Source organism: Prenolepis imparis, unplaced genomic scaffold, assembly GCF_030444845.1.
Source record: "Prenolepis imparis isolate NDT839.2.m4 unplaced genomic scaffold, iyPreImpa1.0 SCAF_4, whole genome shotgun sequence".
NCBI classification, from domain to species: domain Eukaryota; kingdom Metazoa; phylum Arthropoda; class Insecta; order Hymenoptera; family Formicidae; genus Prenolepis; species Prenolepis imparis.
The window spans coordinates 5,671,116-5,692,098 of record NW_028141162.1 but is presented as its reverse complement, the minus strand read 5'-3'; the positions used below and the strand labels follow the sequence as shown (position 1 = coordinate 5,692,098).

Genomic DNA, 20,983 nt, shown 5'->3' with positions numbered 1-20,983 from the left:
AAAATTAATTTTTTAAAACGGAAAATGATAGCATTTTGTTCGTAGTTGTTTGTAGTAACAATAATTTCGTTTGTAGTTTTATCAATTAATAAATAAAAAAAATTTTTTTAATGATTCGCACCCTACATTGAGATATCGCAAATCCGCTTGCGCAGCCTTCTTTAAAATCGTTTGTAGTTGTTTGTAGTGATTTTCCTTTCGTTTGTAGTTGAGCGGTTCAAATAAATAAACAATTTGTTTATAACTTTTGAACCGTTCAATTACAAACGGAAGAAAAATCACTACAAACAACTACAAATGATTCTAAAAAAGACTACGCAAGCGGATTTGCGATATCTTTAAAATTAACAAATTTACCTCTTAGACGACTAAATAATTGTTTATAACTTTTGAACCGCTCAACTACAAACGAAAGGAAAATCACTACAAACAACTACAAACGATTCTAAAGACTGCGCAAGCGGATTTGCGATATCTTTAAAATTAACAAATTTACCTCTTGGACGAATAAACAATTGTTTATAACTTTTGAACCGCTCAACTACAAACGAAAGGAAAATCACTACAAACAACTACAAACGATTCTAAAGAAGACTGCGCAAGCGGATTTAAAAAATCTTAAAAATTGACAAAGTTAGCTCTTGGACGAATAAACAATTGTTTATAACTTTTGAACCGCTCAACTACAAACGAAAGGAAAATCACTACAAACAACTACAAACGATTCTAAAGAAGACTGCGCAAGCGGATTTGCGATATCTTTAAAATTAACAAATTTACCTCTCTTGGACGAATAAACAATTGTTTATAACTTTTGAATCGCTCAACTACAAACGAAAGGAAAATCACTACAAACAACTACAAACAATTCTAAAGAAGACTGCGCAAGCGGATTTGCGATATCTCAATGTCGGGTGCGAGTCATTTAAAAAATTTTTTTTATTTATTAATTGATAAAACTACAAACGAAATTATTGTTACTACAAACAACTACGAATGAAATGCTATCATTTTCTGTTTTAAAAAATTAATTTTTAAAAAGTCGGGTGCTAGGTTCACATAGCTGTATTTTATTCGTAGTATTCATACGTTTCATCTCAAAACTCTAATATCAAAAATTAGGTAGTAGTTATAATTATATATAGTCAGACATTCATTCTTAACTTCCATATCTCGTTACATAATTTACTTTTTTTTATATTTAATGATTGGATACTTGTTATTGCTTGTATTTTATTCGTAGAATTCATATGTTTCATTTCAAAACTAATATAAGAAATTATGCAGTAGTTATAGCTATATATAGTCAGACATTCATTCTCAACTTCCATATCTCGTTACATAATTTACTTTTTTTATATTTAATGATTGGATACTTGTTATTGCTTGTATTTTATAGCTATGTGAACCTAGTACCCGACTTTTTAAAAATTAATTTTATAAAACGGAAAATGATAGCATTTTTGATAGGATTTGCGATATCTCAATGTCGGGTGCGAGTCATTTAAAAAAATTTTTTTATTTATTAATTGATAAAACTACAAACGCAATTATTGTTACTACAAACAACTACAAACGATTCCAAAGAAAACTGCGCAAGCGGATAAAAATCTTAAAAATTGACAAAGTTAGCTCTTGGACGAATAAACAATAGTTTATAACTTTTGAATCGCTCAACTACAAACGAAAGGAAAATCACTACAAACAACTACAAACAATTCTAAAGAAGACTGCGCAAGCGGATTTGCGATATCTCAATGTCGGGTGCGAGTCATTTAAAAAATTTTTTTTATTTATTAATTGATAAAACTACAAACGAAATTATTGTTACTACAAACAACTACGAACGAAATGCTATTTTCTGTTTTAAAAAATTAATTTTTAAAAAGTCGGGTGCTAGGTTCACATAGCTGTATTTTATTCGTAGTATTCATACGTTTCATCTCAAAACTCTAATATCAAAAATTAGGTAGTAGTTATAATTATATATAGTCAGACATTCATTCTTAACTTCCATATCTCGTTACATAATTTACTTTTTTTATATTTAATGATTAGATACTTGTTATTGCTTGTATTTTATTCGTAGAATTCATATGTTTCATCTCAAAACTAATATAAGAAATTATGCAGTAGTTATAGCTATATATAGTCAGACATTCATTCCCAACTTCCATATCTCGTTACATAATTTACTTTTTTTATATTTAATGATTGGATACTTGTTATTGCTTGTATTTTATAGCTATGTGAACCTAGTATTCGACTTTTTAAAAATTAATTTTATAAAACGGAAAATGATAGCATTTTTGATAGGATTTGCGATATCTCAATGTCGGGTGCGAGTCATTTAAAAAAATTTTTTTATTTATTAATTGATAAAACTACAAACGCAATTATTGTTACTACAAACAACTACAAACGATTCCAAAGAAAACTGCGCAAGCGGATAAAAATCTTAAAAATTGACAAAGTTAGCTCTTGGACGAATAAACAATAGTTTATAACTTTTGAATCGCTCAACTATAAACGAAAGGAAAATCACTACAAACAACTACAAACGATTCTAAAAAAGACTGCGGATTTGCGATATCTTTAAAATTAACAAATTTACCTCTTGGACGAATAAACAATTGTTTATAACTTTTGAACCGCTCAACTACAAACAAAAAAAAATCACTACAAACAACTACAAACGATTCTAAAGAAGACTGCGCAAGCGGATTTGCGATATCTCAATGTCGGATGCAAGTCATTTAAAAATTTTTTTTTATTTATTAATTGATAAAACTACAAACGAAATTAAAAAAGTTGGGTGCTAGGTTCACATAGCTCATAAATACAGTTTAAAAAAAATGTTTTTATTTTACATACCTCACAGTTGCTCCGCTGTCGCCCGATGCCCCCCGAGCCTCCTCCTCCTCTCTTGATCCTTCGTATTATAGCACTCACGACATTCGCGAAAATATGAATAATTTTGATTGTAATAATTTCGACACTTTACGCGGCATTCCCGACGCGCGAAACTTCACGGCACTCCCGACACAACGCGTGAATCGCACTGTGTATCGCAATGCTACCTGTAACAAATAAAACACATACATATATTAGAATAATCTTATTATTTCGCATTATAACATACACAATATAAATATGTAAACTAGAATTAATGATAAATATATCCACGGATCGCGACATATTCGTAACAGATTATGTTGGGTTATGTTGGCAAGAGATTTTGCATCGAATTTTTCGCGAAATATGCGTTTCGAACAATTACGACTACATATTAACGTTGAAATTATGATATGCGATTGATAAATATTACAATACAAAGGTCAGAAATCGTTTCTAACGATTATGCTTACTAATTAATCACAGCGGGACGCAGCTCCAACTGCGTGATCTCGCGGCGTTTCGGTAATGGCTGAAGCTACAAACATCGGCAACTTCATTCTAATAGCGAGCGCGCGCAATACTATATACATGACTTAATATTAATAATTAATTAAAACTCGAAGGAGATTCGTTCGAAAAGATATAGCTTTTAGAAAGAAAAAATATTAATCGAGAATAAGATATAACATATTATTTACAACATATTACTATTTTACCATATTATTATTTAAAAATTTAATTAGCAAATTATAACGTACACAATACAAATATAAATATGTAAATTAGAATATTTAATTAGCAAATTTTCACGTTATTAATATTTTTTGACAGAAATCAGCTGATAAGCTAATTTCTGTGAAAAAATATTAATTGAGTTTAACTAAACTTTATATTATTTTTGAAAAAATATCATTTTTTTAAACATAAAACCGAAGAATCTGGCGCGCTTGTGTTCTAGTATTATTAAAAAGAAAAATTATTAAAAGAATCTTTCTAATTATTGTTGACACATTTTGAAAGAGAAAAATAAGATTGTACTTTTTAAAAATATCTGTCTGCTCGCATTTTCTACTAAATTTTTTATAAATCCTTAAAAATGCTACTTTGTATTTTTATACTTATATATTTAATAGAATATAATAGATATATTTAATAGAATAATAATAGTACTAATTATCAGTTGATTTTTGTCAAAAAATATTAATCGCGGAAAAAATATGATAACATTATTTAAAACATATTATTATTTTTATATTTTCAACATATTATATACACTTCCATTATCGCTATAGAAATGTTATAAAATAAACAATTTCTCACTCACCGATACGTGCAATAGACGACGCGTGATTCGCACTGTGTATCGCAATGCTATCTGTAACAAATAAAATACATACATATATTAGAATAATCTTATTATTTCGCATTATAACATATACTCATATACAATATAAATATAAAATATATAAGCTAGAATATTTAATTAGCAAATTTTCGCTTTATTAATATTTTTTGACAGAAATCAGCTGATTAAAACATTAATTTGCTAATCTAATTAATTTTTAGCGCGCGCTTGCGTTCTAGTATACATATAAAATATATATCGATTAATGCGAAACTGTTTCGAAAAATAGTTTCGTTGCGTTTTAAATCTTATATGATGAATATGTAACATCATAAAATTGAAGTAGAAGCAGCAGAATGGTATCTCGAAAAGGAAAAAAATCGAGGGTACGAGCGTTGTATACCGTGGTGCATTCAATCGTAGTTATTTTACATGCACACACTCCGTTGTTTTTTTTTCGAGTAACCAAACCTACCAAGTAACCAAACTTTCGGCATCAGTACCGCAGGCAATTAACCTCGCTAAATTCAAAATTTACCAGTGCGCATTCCGATCTGGTCAATTTACATTTCAATGTCGCACTCGAGATTCGATTTACCGCCGCGACGTAAGAGGGACCGATATAATTTCACGGTGTAACGCAACGGTAATGTATAACAGCGCGATACTACAATGATGCATGATAATTACTGTTTTAAGGACGAGTTACTCCGTTGTAACGCGATCTCGCGATTTCGCACTTCCGTTCCTTCATTACGATTCGCCGTTTAAGAGTCATTATTCATCCTGGTGTCGTTTCTACTCCTGTGATACAGAGAGAGGGACTTTGCAGATAATTGTGTGATCATCCAACCGTCTGATTATCGTGCAGCGATTCGAGATAAACGTATATGCATTAATAATCCGCTAGTGCGCCGATTTTGCCGAGCCGTTATGCCGAGCAATTTATTCGATCGGATACCTCGATGATCGAGCTGATGGCGGAGGCGCCGCAAGGTGGAAACGAAAATCGCAGACACGAAAATAGCCCGCTCTCGTATCCCGACGCAGTGTACAACGACGTCCGCGACTTTATATTTTCGCAAAGCGAAGTCGAGTTGCTGAATAAAAGTTATGGAGACGGTTCCTCGAATGAAATATGCGCCGTTAAATTGGATCAAGGGAAGATTGATGAGCTCGCGAACGATTACCGTGCTGAAACGTGCGTATCTTACAGCCATGCGATACGAAACGAATCTCACAAGGAAACGGTCAAGAATGATGGTATTTTCTTAAGAAACGAAGATGAATCTCGATGTAAATCGAATCGTAAGAGAAAAATGCGTCGCGAAATGCCCAAAGGAATTATCATAGATCTTAGCAAGAATATTTACGGCACTTTCCATAATGGCATTAAAATCAACGTTATTTCCATGCATAATCTCGTCTCTGAAATGAAATTGATTACAATATCAAAGTATGGATATTTTTTTATCAAACAAAAATATAAAGTTGTATAAAAATTTTTATAATTTCTTTTTAAAAATCTCATAAATCTCCATTTTTTTTTCTTTTCCAGGAAATATCTGCGATCTTCAATACGGAATCGCAGTTTGAGAAAGAAAATAATGAATAAAATGACCGACGGTTCTATACTGGCCATATTTTGTACCGAGAAATACGATAAAATAAAGAAAGGTGGAAAATCGGCAAAACGCAAGCGCAAGAATCGTGAAAACGAATTAATAGATAACGTTATAATAAAATCATGTCCAGATGTCAATACGACCATTAACATACCGAACAAATCAAAGGATACATTAAACGAAAGAGAATTACATGTAGAAAATAATTTAGTACCATTATCCTGTATGCCCGACGAGATTCTCGATTCGACGAAATGCTGCCATGACAATGGCAGTGCGTCGATTGATATTGATAACGCACGATATCCGGTATTGAATACGGGACAAGCGTGTGCCGGTGAGAGGAGATACACCGCGAATCATTGCTGTTCAATTTTTAACGACAAGCGTCAAGAATATCACATCTGTGATCGAGAGGATTACAACGCGGACTCCGATTTCAATGCGGAGATACGAGCTGATTGGACCGCCGAGTACTTTCATCCTGAATGTATACACACCGGGGAATGTCGATGTTTTCATGACTCGAGCGAGTACTACCTCGACATAAATATGCAACACGACTGTTGCCCTCTAGCGCCGATGCGAACGGCAGGGGTGTTCAAAAATTCCGCTCTTCCGAAGAGGCATCAAAGGAAGAAGGCCGAGGGATGCGAATCGACGAATATCGCGCCTGAATTCGCAACGAATGGATATTCGCCAGGTCGCGACGATCGGTGCGCGAATTGCGACGGAGGGAGAGGAAGCTCGACGAGCACGATCCGGAAATGCACAGCGTCGAGGACAAGCGTGTTCGTCGAGCCTAGCGAAAGCGTCGATCTTCGCAATTCGCGTCCTTGGAAATACGGACAGCGAACGACGATGACACTGGTATCGAGGGACAACGAACGTCCAGATAAATCCGATTCGCTGAAAGCCGTCGATACACCATGGGACGCGAGGAGAGATGACCATCTCAGAATCTGCGCTGTCGCGGAATCATCGCGTTTCGATCGCGAGAAGGAAGGAGGATCCGTTCACGGAATGGATTCAGGGTGGAAACAAGGCACCGTTGAGACTGACGTACGACAATTGGATTATAAATGGAAGAGAAGAATCGCGAGCGTAGATTGCGAAGAAAAATGTGATTCCAGGTGAGAGTCGATTTGAATGAGATATGTTTGCGCGATGAAGGGATTGTATTGCTTTTTTCTCTCTGTCTCTCTGTTTCTTTCGTTTCTTTAACGTCGGCTATATCTAACAGATATAAGTTGGATGGGGCGATTCGTGTCCAATTGCGCGAAAGCGCGAAGATAAGAAAGCATGAGAGTCTGCAAATGGACGAAGCAACGTTAGTCCCTTGGCTTGGTTTTGACATCGCAGCGCAAATCTATTCTCGATAAAGAGAATTGAAATTTTTTTATCTTTCGTTTCTCACCCTTCCATTGCTCCGTGGAAGCTATTTTCATATACATAAGAATTCTAACTTGACTATTTCTATTATTTTTACGTAGCATTTTTCATATTTTATTATTTTTTTCACGCCGAACAATTTCCCGGAATAAAATATGTTCCGATTCGTTCTGCAAGTTAAACTAACATACCGTAACACATCAAAATATTTTCCACGCGTTAACAGCAATCCTTCTCCGTTATGGATTTCATCTGTGCTATACAAACTGTAGCAGATCTGTCGCATTTTTCTCTTTAATAGATATTTTTTGGTCGATTTGGGATTAACTTTTCTTTCCCAAATCGGGAGAGAAAGGCGAACATGTTAGATCCGCGACACCCTGTATAATGCAGAACACGAGGGACATTTTACATGGCTTAAAGTTTCGCAAATGTTTCGCAGGTCACAAACGAGGAGCGACAATACAAACGTCGACGGCAAACGTCGCGAGACACGCGATTACTCTCTTTGGACGAGTTTACAGATGGGCAAGATTTGGTCGCGAGCGCACGACGTCTGCAAGAACGTCGTAAAGCTCGCCGCGACAAGCATCGGCCGTGTTCTGAGAGACGCATCTAAATCGGAACGCTCGCAGAGAAATCTCATCGTCCAAGTGACTGACGCGAATCTCGTCGAAAGCTCCGACAAAATATGCAAAGAAACTCGCGATAAAAATTTAACGCGAACGAAGAAGAACGGAAGAAAACGCGCGATCGGAGACGTCGAATATCACGACGATGCGGAAGAATCGACGCGAGTCGTCGCACCTTTTAGTCGCGAAAAGCGAGAACAAGTGCATTTTCGAAACGTCGAAAAAGAAGAGAATGAAAAATCTTGTGTATTTTACGAAGGTACGATTAATAGTGATCAATCCTTCGCGCATGTCTACCTGTTGCACCATCGCTATCGAAATTCATAGCTTATATTTAACAGTCAACATTCTGCTTTTTTTTATTTACAAAATATATGTAATATTTTTTTAAGAACGTATTGCTTTTTTTATAGAGACGACGCAACAACGGAGCATTCGCTTGTTCCAAACAAATCGCTTTTCAATTTTGTCGGGGTTATTGATTTTCCTTTCATCTTTTCATACCTGCATCCGAATATATGGGCTATAAATATTGCGCGATAGCAAAATGTATTTTTCTTTATTTACATAAACGCGAGGGCGAAAAAAATGGTAGCAAAATTTTTAATTTTACAAATAAATTTAAATGCCTGCAAAATTACATTACGCTCGTCATAAATTAATACTTTTTATTTTATTATGTATATATAATGTTTAAATAATATTTTTTTTGAAATTTCCGAATTTACACATTGAAGAGAGAGAGAGAGAGAGAGAAAGAATATATTATTTATATTCAAATTTTATATTAGCCGTTGCACACGAAAATTTGCATTTAGATACGTATGTAATATATTCAATATCTGTGTAATATTCAATATTATAAAATATTCTCTCGTTTCCGTTATATATTATATATAGTTATACATATATGTACATATATGTACATGAAATATTACGGAAATAATAATTGCTCTCCTAGAATGCGAACGTGACAGCTATCGAGGCATCCTAGAATTTCTACCACGAAATGAGACGTACGATGAGAATGTATATCCTCAATCTCGTTTGAGTGGATCCTTCACATATCTCGAGAACTCTGCGTATCCAGGAGTTCGCAACAGGGGTGGTAGCGATGACGGTCGTGATTCCGCGGAGAGCACTGAAGATAAGCAGAAATCCGTGCAGCGTATTTACGAAGAATCGAGATTCGTTAGATATCGGAATTGCATCTCGAAGAAGTGCGCGTGTTGCAGCAGAATGCAAGAGTCGCGCGGGCGTCGCGTCGAAGATCAAAATTCGCGGCACGCGGACATCTGTCACGAACCATCCGTAACCACTGATCGCCAGACGATTCGCGCAGATCACGTGTCGGATGTCTCTCGTAGTAATCCGCCGCATCGTAGTGAACCCCAATCGAGTGCACCCGTTCCGAGAGATAACAGACAGAACAGAAAGACGTCTGAGCAAACGAGATCTCGCGAGAAAATGGAAGCGTACGAGAATGCCGAGTGTGCAGGCGGTGCGGAAACCGAGAGAGACTCGACGTCGGAGATTGCGGAGATCGCGCACGCAACGCGAGCATCCTCGACGGATCCAATGGTTCATTCTTCGCAAAACAACCCGAATGACGAACCGACGGCGTCGACCTCCAAGTGGGAAAGTACGCTGCTCGTATCGTTGGGAGAATCGCGAAAGAATCGTCCCGGTTCGAGATCGCCATTCTGTACAACGGCGATGAAATTCTGGAGGAAGCGACCAATTGTCAATAATAAAATCATCGCGCCATTTAAACGGAGGAGGAACAGCGGAAGGAGAGACCCATCGAGCGTTATTACTCACGACAGCGGAATGAAGATTACGCAAATAGAACCGTCTACTGTGCAAACTGCTCGAGAGGGTAATAAAAGGCGGACCAACGTAAACCTTCGCCTGCAAACACCCGACGCGTTTGTTGCGAGGATTTTATCAGAATTCCTCGTCAGCGGCGAGACGAGAAAAAGAGTGTTGATGAGCATAACGTTAGAATCGAAGTCGGATCACGACGTTTCGGATAGGAAAGAGGTAGAAACGCAAACATCGTTCAATGACATCACTTTCGCGAGAACAGATGTGTTTCGCTTTCCGGACGAATGGCCCCAAGCTCCGCTCGCACCCACGTCAAAGATCGTGCAATGTTTCGTCTGCGATAAACGAGATTGTTATGAAATAAAGCGGTCAAATAACTTGATCACTTTAGAAGATACGTTAACCGCCGAATATCCAGAAACGTCTGAATTAAACGATCATTTTGCGGAACGAAGAACAGATATCGAAATGCCTCCATAATTTATGCTAAAAAAAATTTTTCTCAACAAAATATCTCTTGTAGATGAATATATTTATAGTCATAGAGTAAGTAATTTTTTAAAAAAGCAATCGCGATATATATTAAAACCTGCGTTTGTCAGATTTTCGGTATAAATCGAAATTCAATAAATTTGAGATATCGAGAAAAGTTTGCACAACTTCAGATATTTTAAATTCTAGTATAACCTCGTATTTTTCCACGTGTGCTCATATTTTTCATATGTCTGTCCTTGGCGATATGCACTGCCGAAAATGTATTCAATATATCAATGTGTGTGTGCGCACGTGCTATCAAAATTGCTATCTCAATTGAAATTTTAATTATTAATAGCAACAGAAACAAATAAGTTAATTATGCATAACCTCACCTGAATATTACGAAGCTCAAATTCACATCCAAATAATAATAATTTTAAGAATAATAATAATTTTAGAAAATAAATAATTTTCTTATTCGGCTTAAAGCGAAATTGCAATTTAGCGTATTCAATATTAACTATTGACATATTCAATTGAGTATAATTAATATTAGCAATATTAACGAGGTAACTATATATTTTATATCATTAATATTATCGTACGTAAATTGAATAAATATTTTAAGCATCACATATATGGCAAATAAGCGAAATGAAATCGTTGAGCCTGAAACAGATCGTATTAGACAAGCAGATTGTTTTCTTTATTGCATTATCCCAAACACAACTGACCAAAGTTTGTCCAGGTCCGATCAATCAGAAAATCGTAAGCTTCTTCATAAGATATTGGACGATTTAATACTCTCAACTGCGCAAATGATGCAGAGCAAGCAAGTGGACTTTATTATGGAGGACTTGAATATCAGCACGTCGTGTGAACCCGGGGAAAAAATTTCTACATGCGTCTCATCATCATCGATTGGAAGAAACGCGATTGAACGTGGCGCAACGATCGTTGATGTAATAAAGCAAAAAACGAAAGACACGATCGCGTGTAACGCGCGATTGAGCGAAGACGTCGACAAAACGTGGCGCGAAAATCTCTCAAGAGTGGTAAAAGACTTTGTTCGCGACGTGTCTCTTCGATATGCGAAATATGTGGATAACGCCGTTTCGGAGCGTGGCTGCGCCCCGCATTGCATTAGTATCGGGACTCAAAGCGATATCGTGAACGAGAAATTCAGTTCGGAAACAAGCCTCGATGCTTTCACGAAGGCGTGCGAGGAGAAGCGGCACGCGGATTTTATTCTCGAGGAGATTGCAAGAGTCTCTGACGCTTTGACGAAGAAAGAGTGTCTCGCTTCCGCAGCCGGGAGCGAAAGAACAGATTCGTGCTCGACGGCAGATAAGATGGGAGAGGAAATATTTGAGAAAGCGGAATCATTAACGTCTTCGATCGTTTACGAGGAAGAGAGATCGAGCATTGTAACGATGGAGGCCATTACGACTGCGGTCGTAATACAGCAGAAGACCTTCGTGGATTCGCAGGTATCAGTATCTTCGATTCACTTTGTCCAGAAATCGGAAGTTTCTTCGGCATACTTGGATACGATAGACGAATCGCGCGACGCTACAAGAGTCCAAGTAATTTCATCAATAGAAGAACCGAGTAAGGATGAAAACGCGCATGAAGTATCGAGCTTATATCCGGAGAAACGTGATTTCCAGGATGTTGCAGTTGCAATTACTACTACAAACGATGTGAAAAAGGAAGAAAAAGAAAGAGTGAAAAAAGAAGAAAAAGAAAGAAAAAAGAAAGAAGAAAAAGAAAGAGAGAAAGAAAAAAAAGAGAGAAAAGAAGATAAAATTTATATACGATCAGTGCCAGACAAGGCTGTTCCTGCTGTTTCCCAAGATATTGCAGATACAGTATATACTGTTGCTGAAGATGATCGAGGAAAAGAAAAGGAAGAAAAAGAAAGAGTGAAAAAAGAAGAGAAAGAAAGAAAGAAAAAAGAAGAAAAAGAAAGAGAGAAAGAAAAAAAAGAGAGAAAAGAAGATAAAATTTATGTACGATCAGTGCCAGACAAGGCTGTTCCTGCTGTTTCCCAAGATATTGCAGATACAGTATGTGCTGCTGAAGATGATCGAAGAAAAGAAAAGAAAGAAAAGAGAAAAGAGATTGATATTCCTCTGTTAGACAAAGATGTCGATAAGAAGAAAGTTGATGTGCATGCCGTTGTTGATTCTTCAATTATAGATTCTACACAAAAGTTGAGAAAGGATAGTAGTCAGATTAAAAACTTTTGTTTAAAGGAAGAAGCTATATCCGTAATAAATGATATCATTGATTCCCTTATCGATACTTCGCGAGATCAGGAATGCATGGAAATAGTAAAAGATATTCTTCAAGAACTTGTATCTTTAGAGTATAAAATGCCGAAATACCATAGCATCGATGCATCATATGTGAGTTGTAAGCCTTCAGAAGCTCTCATTGAACGCAAATATTGTATCATAAAGAAAGAAAAGATGCCGCAATGTAAGAAAATACGACATGCCAAGGATCTCGACGTCTCGACATGTACATTCCTCTCATTCACATCGTCTGCGATAACACGGAGATCTTATTATGAAAGATCAGCAACAAATATGAGTCAGGATGATCGAATCAGGATGATCGAAGCAGGTTGCTCAGCGTCGAGAATTCTACAGCCAATAAGATGTGGCGGAGGTTTAACATCAAGTAACGTCTATCTCGGGGAACCCAAATGCTGTGCTATTCGGACCACCTCGTACTTTAATCCGCAGATTGCAGTTACCCGGGATACTACTTTAAGCGACGTTCTTTGCCCTTCTCGCGCAATCGGATATCACGTCAGCTGTCGTTCGTTGATCGGCAATAGGAATACTTATCTCAGACATTGTAACGTCAACTGCTGTGCGAAACGTAGAGCAATATTCGAAAATTCGTTTTATACGATATGCCATACGCATTGTACGATTGGCACGAAATATTATTATCCGCGCTTAAATAATATCGATAACGTTCGAATAGGCTATTATCATTGCACCGATAACTGTCCAGCATGGAACAACAGTCGACACTGTGAAAGCAGTCGATCATATCACTGTTGGACGAGGGGAAATTTATATTTTACACATCCATGGACACCGAGGCATTTGCCGCGATATAACTGATACTGATAATATTGACATAATATGACGTTTAACTTGACTGAATAATTCGAGATCAATAACATTGGCAATATAAAATTAACGCAGCGTCGACCGCTTCATCGTTTATGTAATTTTTTACCGCGATGAGACTTGCAATGTAAGACAGGCTGCATATTATGATGAAGGCTATGAAAAATGTAAATGGATAAATACACGACGTGTATACTCTGTATCGCAATTCATATTAGTGACGGGCGTCAATTTTAATTACATATACTACGGACTAATTTTAGTTATTAACCCGCTCGCAAATGGCAAATAGAGTTTTACGCCCTGTCGGACGCATGCATATTAATAATTAAAATTAATAACGCGCTAAATATAGTTACAATATACGCATGACACTCGACACATTGATGTCGGACGACAAAACAATGTATCGTACGATATATTAACGCGGACAGAGAGTGATTATGCGAGTTTGCAGGAGCTTGTATTATGCATTATGACAACTAATTTATAATATAGTTCCCTAATAATGACAAATTACTCGGAGAGTTACAGTTCAAAAAATAGCAAAATTTAGGAGAAATATCTGCGCGAGGAAACACATGGAAACGCCAGAACGGAAAAATTGCCAGTCGCGAAAAACGCGAGACTCTGGATATAGCGGCGGAGATGATTTCTTTTCGTTCGCAAAATTACTTTGCTACAGCTTGGAAAGCATTTGCGAGAAGAAATCGGCGTGTACGCGAAAAATCGTTCTGCAAAAAATACCAAACAGTACCGAAAAGAGCTTGCGGGCAATTTGAGAAGAACTTTGCATCCCGCCGGGGACGTTGCTGCTATCCTTAAGCGGCCATCGTGGTTGGCGATTGCGGCGGAAGAAGCCTCGCGAAAGTTCGCGAAGTTCCTCACCTGCCGGATGCACCAGCCAGATGCCTGAAAAATCGACCGAGAAACGGAAGCTATGTATTTCACTCATCGGATATTATAGTACGTACTAATAAAGTAATTTTCTTACAAAAAGATTAATTTTACAGCTTTTATTATTTTATTACAGTAAAATAAAAAATGAGAATACGGCAAAATTTTCAATTTTCTTGAAAGTTTATATGCTATTTGATGATATCTATGAGTCTTATTCTCACATAGATACGAGGGGATACGATCGACGATCGAAGGAGTCCACAATAAGGATTCATAAGCGAAAGCTTACCTCAGGAGAATCTCACGTCTTAAGCAGCCTTTGTGCTCGGAGAGTCCATCGAGACGAAAACTTCGTCGAAGTTCGTGGCAATCTGCTTGGCGAACTTCCCGGGTGACCGAAATAAGAGGGGGGATCTAAACTAGTCTCTTCCCGACAACCAAGTACATCGTGATCCACACAGGCAGCATTAAGCGCATGTCTGCCACTGGAATGAGCGTCCCGGTTGTGTATCGTGTAGCTTTATGTAATGGCAGGACTCAACGTCATTCTGGCGGATCTATCAGACAGGCGACGTCGGAAGATTTACTATTCAACTTCGACGTCTCGCACGGTGCGGAACTTCGCCTGCGGAAGCAAAGGAAGCGATAAACGGCTTCGACGAAAGAGCCCACCGTCATCTTCCACGTTAAATATTCGAGAACGCTGATGTCGACGCCGAGGGACGCGGTTGTCGGAACGGAGTTGCTTCGTGAACGATGATAATGACGATGTAGAAGCTGAGAATTCGTGAGGACCGTGCTAGATCGCGCAAAGTAAGAGCGAGGAAACTTAATAGCGCCACGCTTCGCAAAGGTACAATTCCTCGGTAAGAAATTTTAGCGAAGAAAGATCGGAGGAGAATGCGAAGGATCCCACGTAATGCCTCCCGACGTCTCTATCCGTCGCCTTATCATGCTAAGTTGATTAAACACGGGCGACAACACGCTGTTCCTCCTCCTCTCCCGACCCCTCCTTTACCCGTTGTCATGCCTCGTGTATATCGTGCACCCATCGTCCACGGGCGTGCAACACGGCCGTGTATCCACCGCTGTCTGACCCACCTCCGTGCAATCTGCCGTCGTGTAATCCGCCGGCGTGTAAACCACCCTTGTGTAAACCGTCCCTGTGTAAATCACTGCCGTGTCCAGCGCCATCGGCTCGCTGCCACCGTCGTGCGACACGTCTCACGTCGTGTTCAACGTCTTTGAACCGTTCAATCCCGACCAAGAACCGGCCTCGTGTCGAGGAACTCTGTATTCAATAGTCTCACGAAACACGCCCGATGAGAGACGGGTCAATGGTGGTGAAAGGACGTTAATTTAGTCAAAGTTGAATTAAATGCGGATTGTGTTGCAGTGGAGTTCAGAAGAGATCTTTCTTGTGAGTAAATGATACATAAGATATGTATGCATAATTTATATAATTTTTATATATGCTTATTTATAATATTTTGATTCTTTAGACATTTATTAATGTTATATCTAAAATTATGTCTTTCTTTTTTCTGCGTCTCGTTGATTTTAATATTTTTTAATTATGCCAATTAATTGTTCCGTTCTCGCTTTATTGCCCCAGAAGAGAGAATAAATTTCTTGTTCGCTCTTATACTTAACTCTGTGTAACGCATGCGGAAGTAATATAGAACGCCACGTGTACTTTTGAATTTTGTTAAATATAGATGACCTGCAAAAGTCTTCCTTCTTGCGGAGGATGCCGCGGTCAATCGTGCGGAAAAATATATAGTTGCGCGAGTTCCGGTAACGGAAACACGCTGCTCGAGAAGCCATTGGGAAGCAGTCCGGAATGCTGCGGCGTTGAAAATCCGAGCTGCGGAGGATGCTGCTAATGATTCACCGCTTTAAAGATCCCGCGCCCGCTGCACGCTCAAGAAATTAATAAATAAAGCAGTTTCCTCGAGACGTAAACTGGTAGATTTATTACTTCCGAAAACATGCAATTTGCTTTGTTAGATATACAAACACCTTGTAACGCTTATAAACTCCTTAATTTTTGTTTATCAACTGCAAACCGACAATGGCGGCTTAAGAACAATGACAAATTAACCTTATCAATTAAAGTAACCTAAATGTAATTTAAATTAATGTTAAACCGCGATGTGTACTAAAAATTATATCGAGTGCCAGCGAAATTAATAAAAAATGAAATTGTCTAGTTATTTATTAATCGCGTTGCGTTGGCCGCGACGCGTGCTCGGAATCTCGAAACTATCCTCTTTCGAATTTCTCAAAATCATACATCCCGATCTATCGAATAATCAGCTGTTGGATCTGTTGAGAGATCAAAATAAAGACCTTGACGAGATTTTCGCGGAGCATCATCGGCAGCTTGCCTGCGAGAGAGATCTTGCGCGGATCCTACGTAATCTCGACGTCGATTATCGCATCGTAAAAAGGTAACGTTCTCTGCAAATAAGTTACGTTATGAGTTAACGAACCTGTCCTTATCATAAAGCCTTCTCTCTCCTCAAAGCGAAAACTTAACTAGCATAATTTTCTCAAGGTTGATGCACTATTTCTGAAATTTCCGACAAAATAAATTGTAAATAAAATTGTCAAGTAATTAAATGAGAGCGAAACTCTTATTTGTGATCAAGCAGAATAGGCAACGCGGAAAGATGCGTGAATTGGACCGACTTAGTGCTCGCGATCGGTGGGGATGGCACTTTCCTCTTAGCTTCGAAGCTGATAACGAACAATGAAAAGCCAATATTTGGCATCAACCCGCACCCTGGAACTAGCAATAGTTTTACGATGCCGATGGAGAGTATCGTGGACATCGAGAGGATATTCGAGAAACTGCGTACGAGAGACTACACCCTGCTGATGAGAAGTCGCATACGTACAATTATGACAGGAGAAGGACTTTATCGACAACCTTTTCATGTGCACGAAAAGAGCCGGACGCGAGGCGAAAGAAGGATCGAGTGAGCGGATTAGCATTTAGCTTTGCTTTCTTTGGTAGATAAACGGATTACGTAACGCTCCAGTTAACATGGCTTATATCTTACTTAACGTTGAAAATAACGGCCTCTCTCTTAAAGGAAAATCCATATTGCGCAATTATTTATCTCGCTTCTTTTTTTTTTTTAATATAACACGATTTGATTTTATATAACACTCTACGTTTTACCAGCGAAATTTTCCAGTATTCCTTTGTGAAGGCCAACTCGGAAAATTATTCCTCTCGAAAATACAGAGAAAGGCTTCGTTTGAGCTGCGAGAGCGAGCTAGAACGCGTTATGGAATAATAGTATATTAATAAATCTAACACGCCAAAACGAACGCGACCGAGGACGAAAAAGGATTTACGAAGCACGACGAGCGTCCCCTTTATTCGCGAACGCTTGAGGAAAAAAAAAAGAAAATGTCTTGGAGGCGACATTAACGTAACGTAGCGTTCGCAGAAAGATAAGGGCTTGAACGCTTCTTGATAGCCGGGGAATGGCTTTGCGAGCGCGGCTGCATAGCGAAACGAGGAGTAATAAGGTTGACAAGGGAGAAACGCACGCGCGCGTAACCGGACGAGAGAAATGTCCCGTATAATTCCGTTAGCCGTTCCCTTTCTCCCCCGTGAAAGCGCGCCAACGCTAGATGGAGAAACATTAAAGCGCCGTCGAGAGAGAGAATAGGGTTTCCCGCGTTCTCTAAACTTTTATTTACCGGCTACTCCCACGCGCGGTCCAAGTTTGAAATAAGCGGCGAGGGTATCGCTGATTCCACGCCTTCGCGAGGACAACGTAATGCGTCTTCATTGCTGACTGCGAGTTGCTCCGAAATGTAGCTCACGAGTGTTCCTAACTTCGGTAGTTATAACTTGTAAATTGCAAGGGCCGCGTGTAGCTATAACTCGCGCGCGCAAGGAGGGTTCGTAACTTTTGAATTTCATAGTGGGCAATTTTTACGAGGCAAAGCTTCTTAGACGCGTATATCGATTAACTGGAAAAGATTACTTGATTAATCCGGCGCGATGAATTTAATTTAATTTAATTCCATCTTCTTGACGGGAAACAATTCAGCCATCGCGCATTTGATATTCCATTGCGTCTCCACGTAGTCTCCTTCTACCGCGACGTCGCTCTCGCATCTCATTAATTCCTTTGCGCGACGTCTCTCCAAAGGCGCGCTAAACAAATGAAATCTTTGCAGCGCACTCATGAGATCCACTCAGAGGAAAATAGCAGATGCCCTGCAGCCCCGCCAGAGAATCTTGCCTTGGTTGGCATTAAACGAGGTTTTGAAATGTTAAAGCATTTCTACGCCGGTGCGCCGCTTGATAACGTGCGTCGCTTTTAGATATTCATGGCCGAATTTTTTGCGTCGAGACCGATCACCCTGACAATCCAGGTCGACAACGAGGAAACGTTCACGACCAAGTCATCGGGTATCTGTGTCTGCACGGGTTCGGGCTCTCGCTCCTGGTTCAAAACGATGAATTTACAGACCGCCGAAACCGTTCAAACGCTCGCCGCCATGGCAACTGACAAGCAACTCGATGAGAAAGAAACCGACGAACTGTTGCAAGAGTATCACAATAATCTTCTCTTCCCTCCAGGTAGCCTGTGCTATCGCACAATCGATCCTTCTTTCGAATCTTCAATGACATTTATCAATTAGTCATTGAAGATTAACAATAATATAAATGAAAAACTGTTTAAGAAAAAATATCGCATTGTAAACGCGCTAATGTATTACTAAATGTATTACATTTGTATTACAGAAGCTTTAAAAATGGCTTATATGATATACGAGATGTATCGCGGTTCGCGCGGTTCAAAGTTCATTCCAGAACGACAAATGTGTCACAAGGTGAAGATCAAATCTACAGGTTTCGACGCCGGTCTCGTTCTCGATGGTTGCGTGTCTTTACCTTTCAACGACGGCAGCACCGCAACCTTCGAGATTCGACCTGAATATTCATTGAAAAATATTATTTTTTCATAAATTTTATATTACTAATTACACGTAATTACAACTCTATCGCGTTGCACAATAAAATTCATCTACTTTTTAATAATTCGCTCACAATAGCTTAATTAGGTGAAAAACTAATTTATTACTTCTCTCGGAAATAGAGGAGCAAAATAATATAATTTCTTTCAGCACATTGTGCTGAATCTCGGATGACGTAAGACGAACACGGACTAAAAAGACCCTCCCTCCAAGCCTACGGATTTATTGCGCTCGGTGACGACGGACGGCTTAGTACACTTTGTTTTCAGCGACAAGAGAAATGGACCACCTTTTTTCCGGAGCGACCCACAAACCGAGACCCTTCGCGATTCTCCACGCGCTTCTTTCCCTGATGCTCGGAAGCGCATTCGAACAATCCTCGTCCGGACTTCCATTAACCCCGTAATTTCGGTTTTCGGCGAACCGCAGACACCCCTCGCACACCTTGTTGCACGGATTTTGTATCTCTGGGTTTCGTAAGCGAGAGCACACAGAAACGCACACCTATCCTTTCGTCTAAATGCATCGCTCCAGCACTCGGAGCAAAAGTTGCGGACGCTCGAAACGCGAGATACCGCCGAAAACTATCCTCAGGTACAGCTACGTGGGTGAACGCCGACGTTTTCGGGCACAGCGCCGCGTAAAGTAACCGTAAAAGAGTTGCGCGAGAACGTAAAAGCCTCGTGTTCCACGTCCAATCTGTTGTCGGAAACTTTAGTTTCATTGAAACCGAGAGCGTCCTTCGCCAATTGCGCTTCGGAAGAATTTCCCAACAGCAGTATTTCTCAATCGTTTTTGTATCACCCGTATAAATAGCAGTTTGTGCGTTTGAGAACGAGGAAACTAATCCTCTTAAACTTTGTCTACTTATTGGAAGGAAAGGAAGGAGAGCTGAGTTTTTTGCAATTATATTCCTCTACGTCGACAACTTTGAAATGCTCAACGCCAACAAACACAATTTATTAAACATTCATTATTCTCTGCATACGTTTCTGTATTTACATTTATTTAGGTAACTGTGTCTGGTATTTTTTTTGTTTTGTTCCTTTTAATGCCGATTGTCACACACGAGCACGTGCTTTGGGCGTGAGAAAAGAACATGGTATTAATCGATTCGAGTGGGCTTCCCAATCGGATTTCAGTGAACGGCCGAACCATTCTCATTAATCCTCGCGAAAGCCCCAATCTGTAAGAACAATGGTGATCCATCCTAGACAGAGTCTCATGGAGGACAAACAAATGTACGGGCAACCGGGAATAACGAGCGATGTCGACTGACCCTTTGTATTTCATAATTGAACGTCGTCGTCTTCCGCCGAAGTTTCCAACGCTCAACATTTTGACTTGAAGGTCCGGTTCAGATGAAACCGGACGGAAATCGCCACGAAATTTATAATAATATTGACCAATACTGTTGAATTCCTATATGTAACGAACGTTTCTTTTATTTTAAAAACAACGGGCCGCTTATTATGGCGATAACAACAATCCTTTCGATATCGGCTCGTTATCGGTATCACGCGATGTAATTAATTAATAATTCTCCCGATATACTGTGTAATAATGATTTAAAACGAACGAGCACAATAGAATGCTTTAACAACCAGTGATGCGTCATTACGATTATAAACATATTAATGAAGCAAAGCGTTAAAACGCGGGATTATCGCGTGTTCGAGGCACCAAAAGCGACGCGGAATGCACGCGCGAACGATACGCGCGTAA

The 20,983-nt window shown here is 38.9% G+C and overlaps 3 protein-coding genes across 3 annotated transcripts; all 3 read left to right on the top strand.

The window, feature by feature from the left end:
* The first annotated feature begins 7,132 nt into the window (after window positions 1-7,132).
* Window positions 7,133-8,219, top strand: LOC145935169 (uncharacterized). Its single transcript, XM_083036283.1, has 2 exons — window positions 7,133-7,198; window positions 7,703-8,219. Exons 1-2 carry the CDS (start codon window positions 7,185-7,187, stop codon window positions 8,217-8,219), a joined length of 531 nt encoding a protein of 176 aa, XP_082892409.1. The 5' UTR covers window positions 7,133-7,184.
* Window positions 8,220-10,834: 2,615 nt separating this feature from the next.
* LOC145935168 (uncharacterized) lies at window positions 10,835-14,515 on the top strand. Its single transcript, XM_083036281.1, has 2 exons — window positions 10,835-11,923; window positions 14,474-14,515. The coding sequence occupies exons 1-2, from the start codon at window positions 10,835-10,837 to the stop codon at window positions 14,513-14,515; spliced, it is 1,131 nt and encodes a 376-aa protein (XP_082892407.1).
* Window positions 14,516-17,131: 2,616 nt separating this feature from the next.
* On the top strand, window positions 17,132-19,249 carry LOC145935167 (NAD kinase 2, mitochondrial). The gene is made up of 4 exons (XM_083036280.1): window positions 17,132-17,232; window positions 18,455-18,539; window positions 18,602-18,860; window positions 19,026-19,249. The coding sequence occupies exons 1-4, from the start codon at window positions 17,132-17,134 to the stop codon at window positions 19,247-19,249; spliced, it is 669 nt and encodes a 222-aa protein (XP_082892406.1).
* The last annotated feature ends 1,734 nt before the right edge of the window (window positions 19,250-20,983 follow it).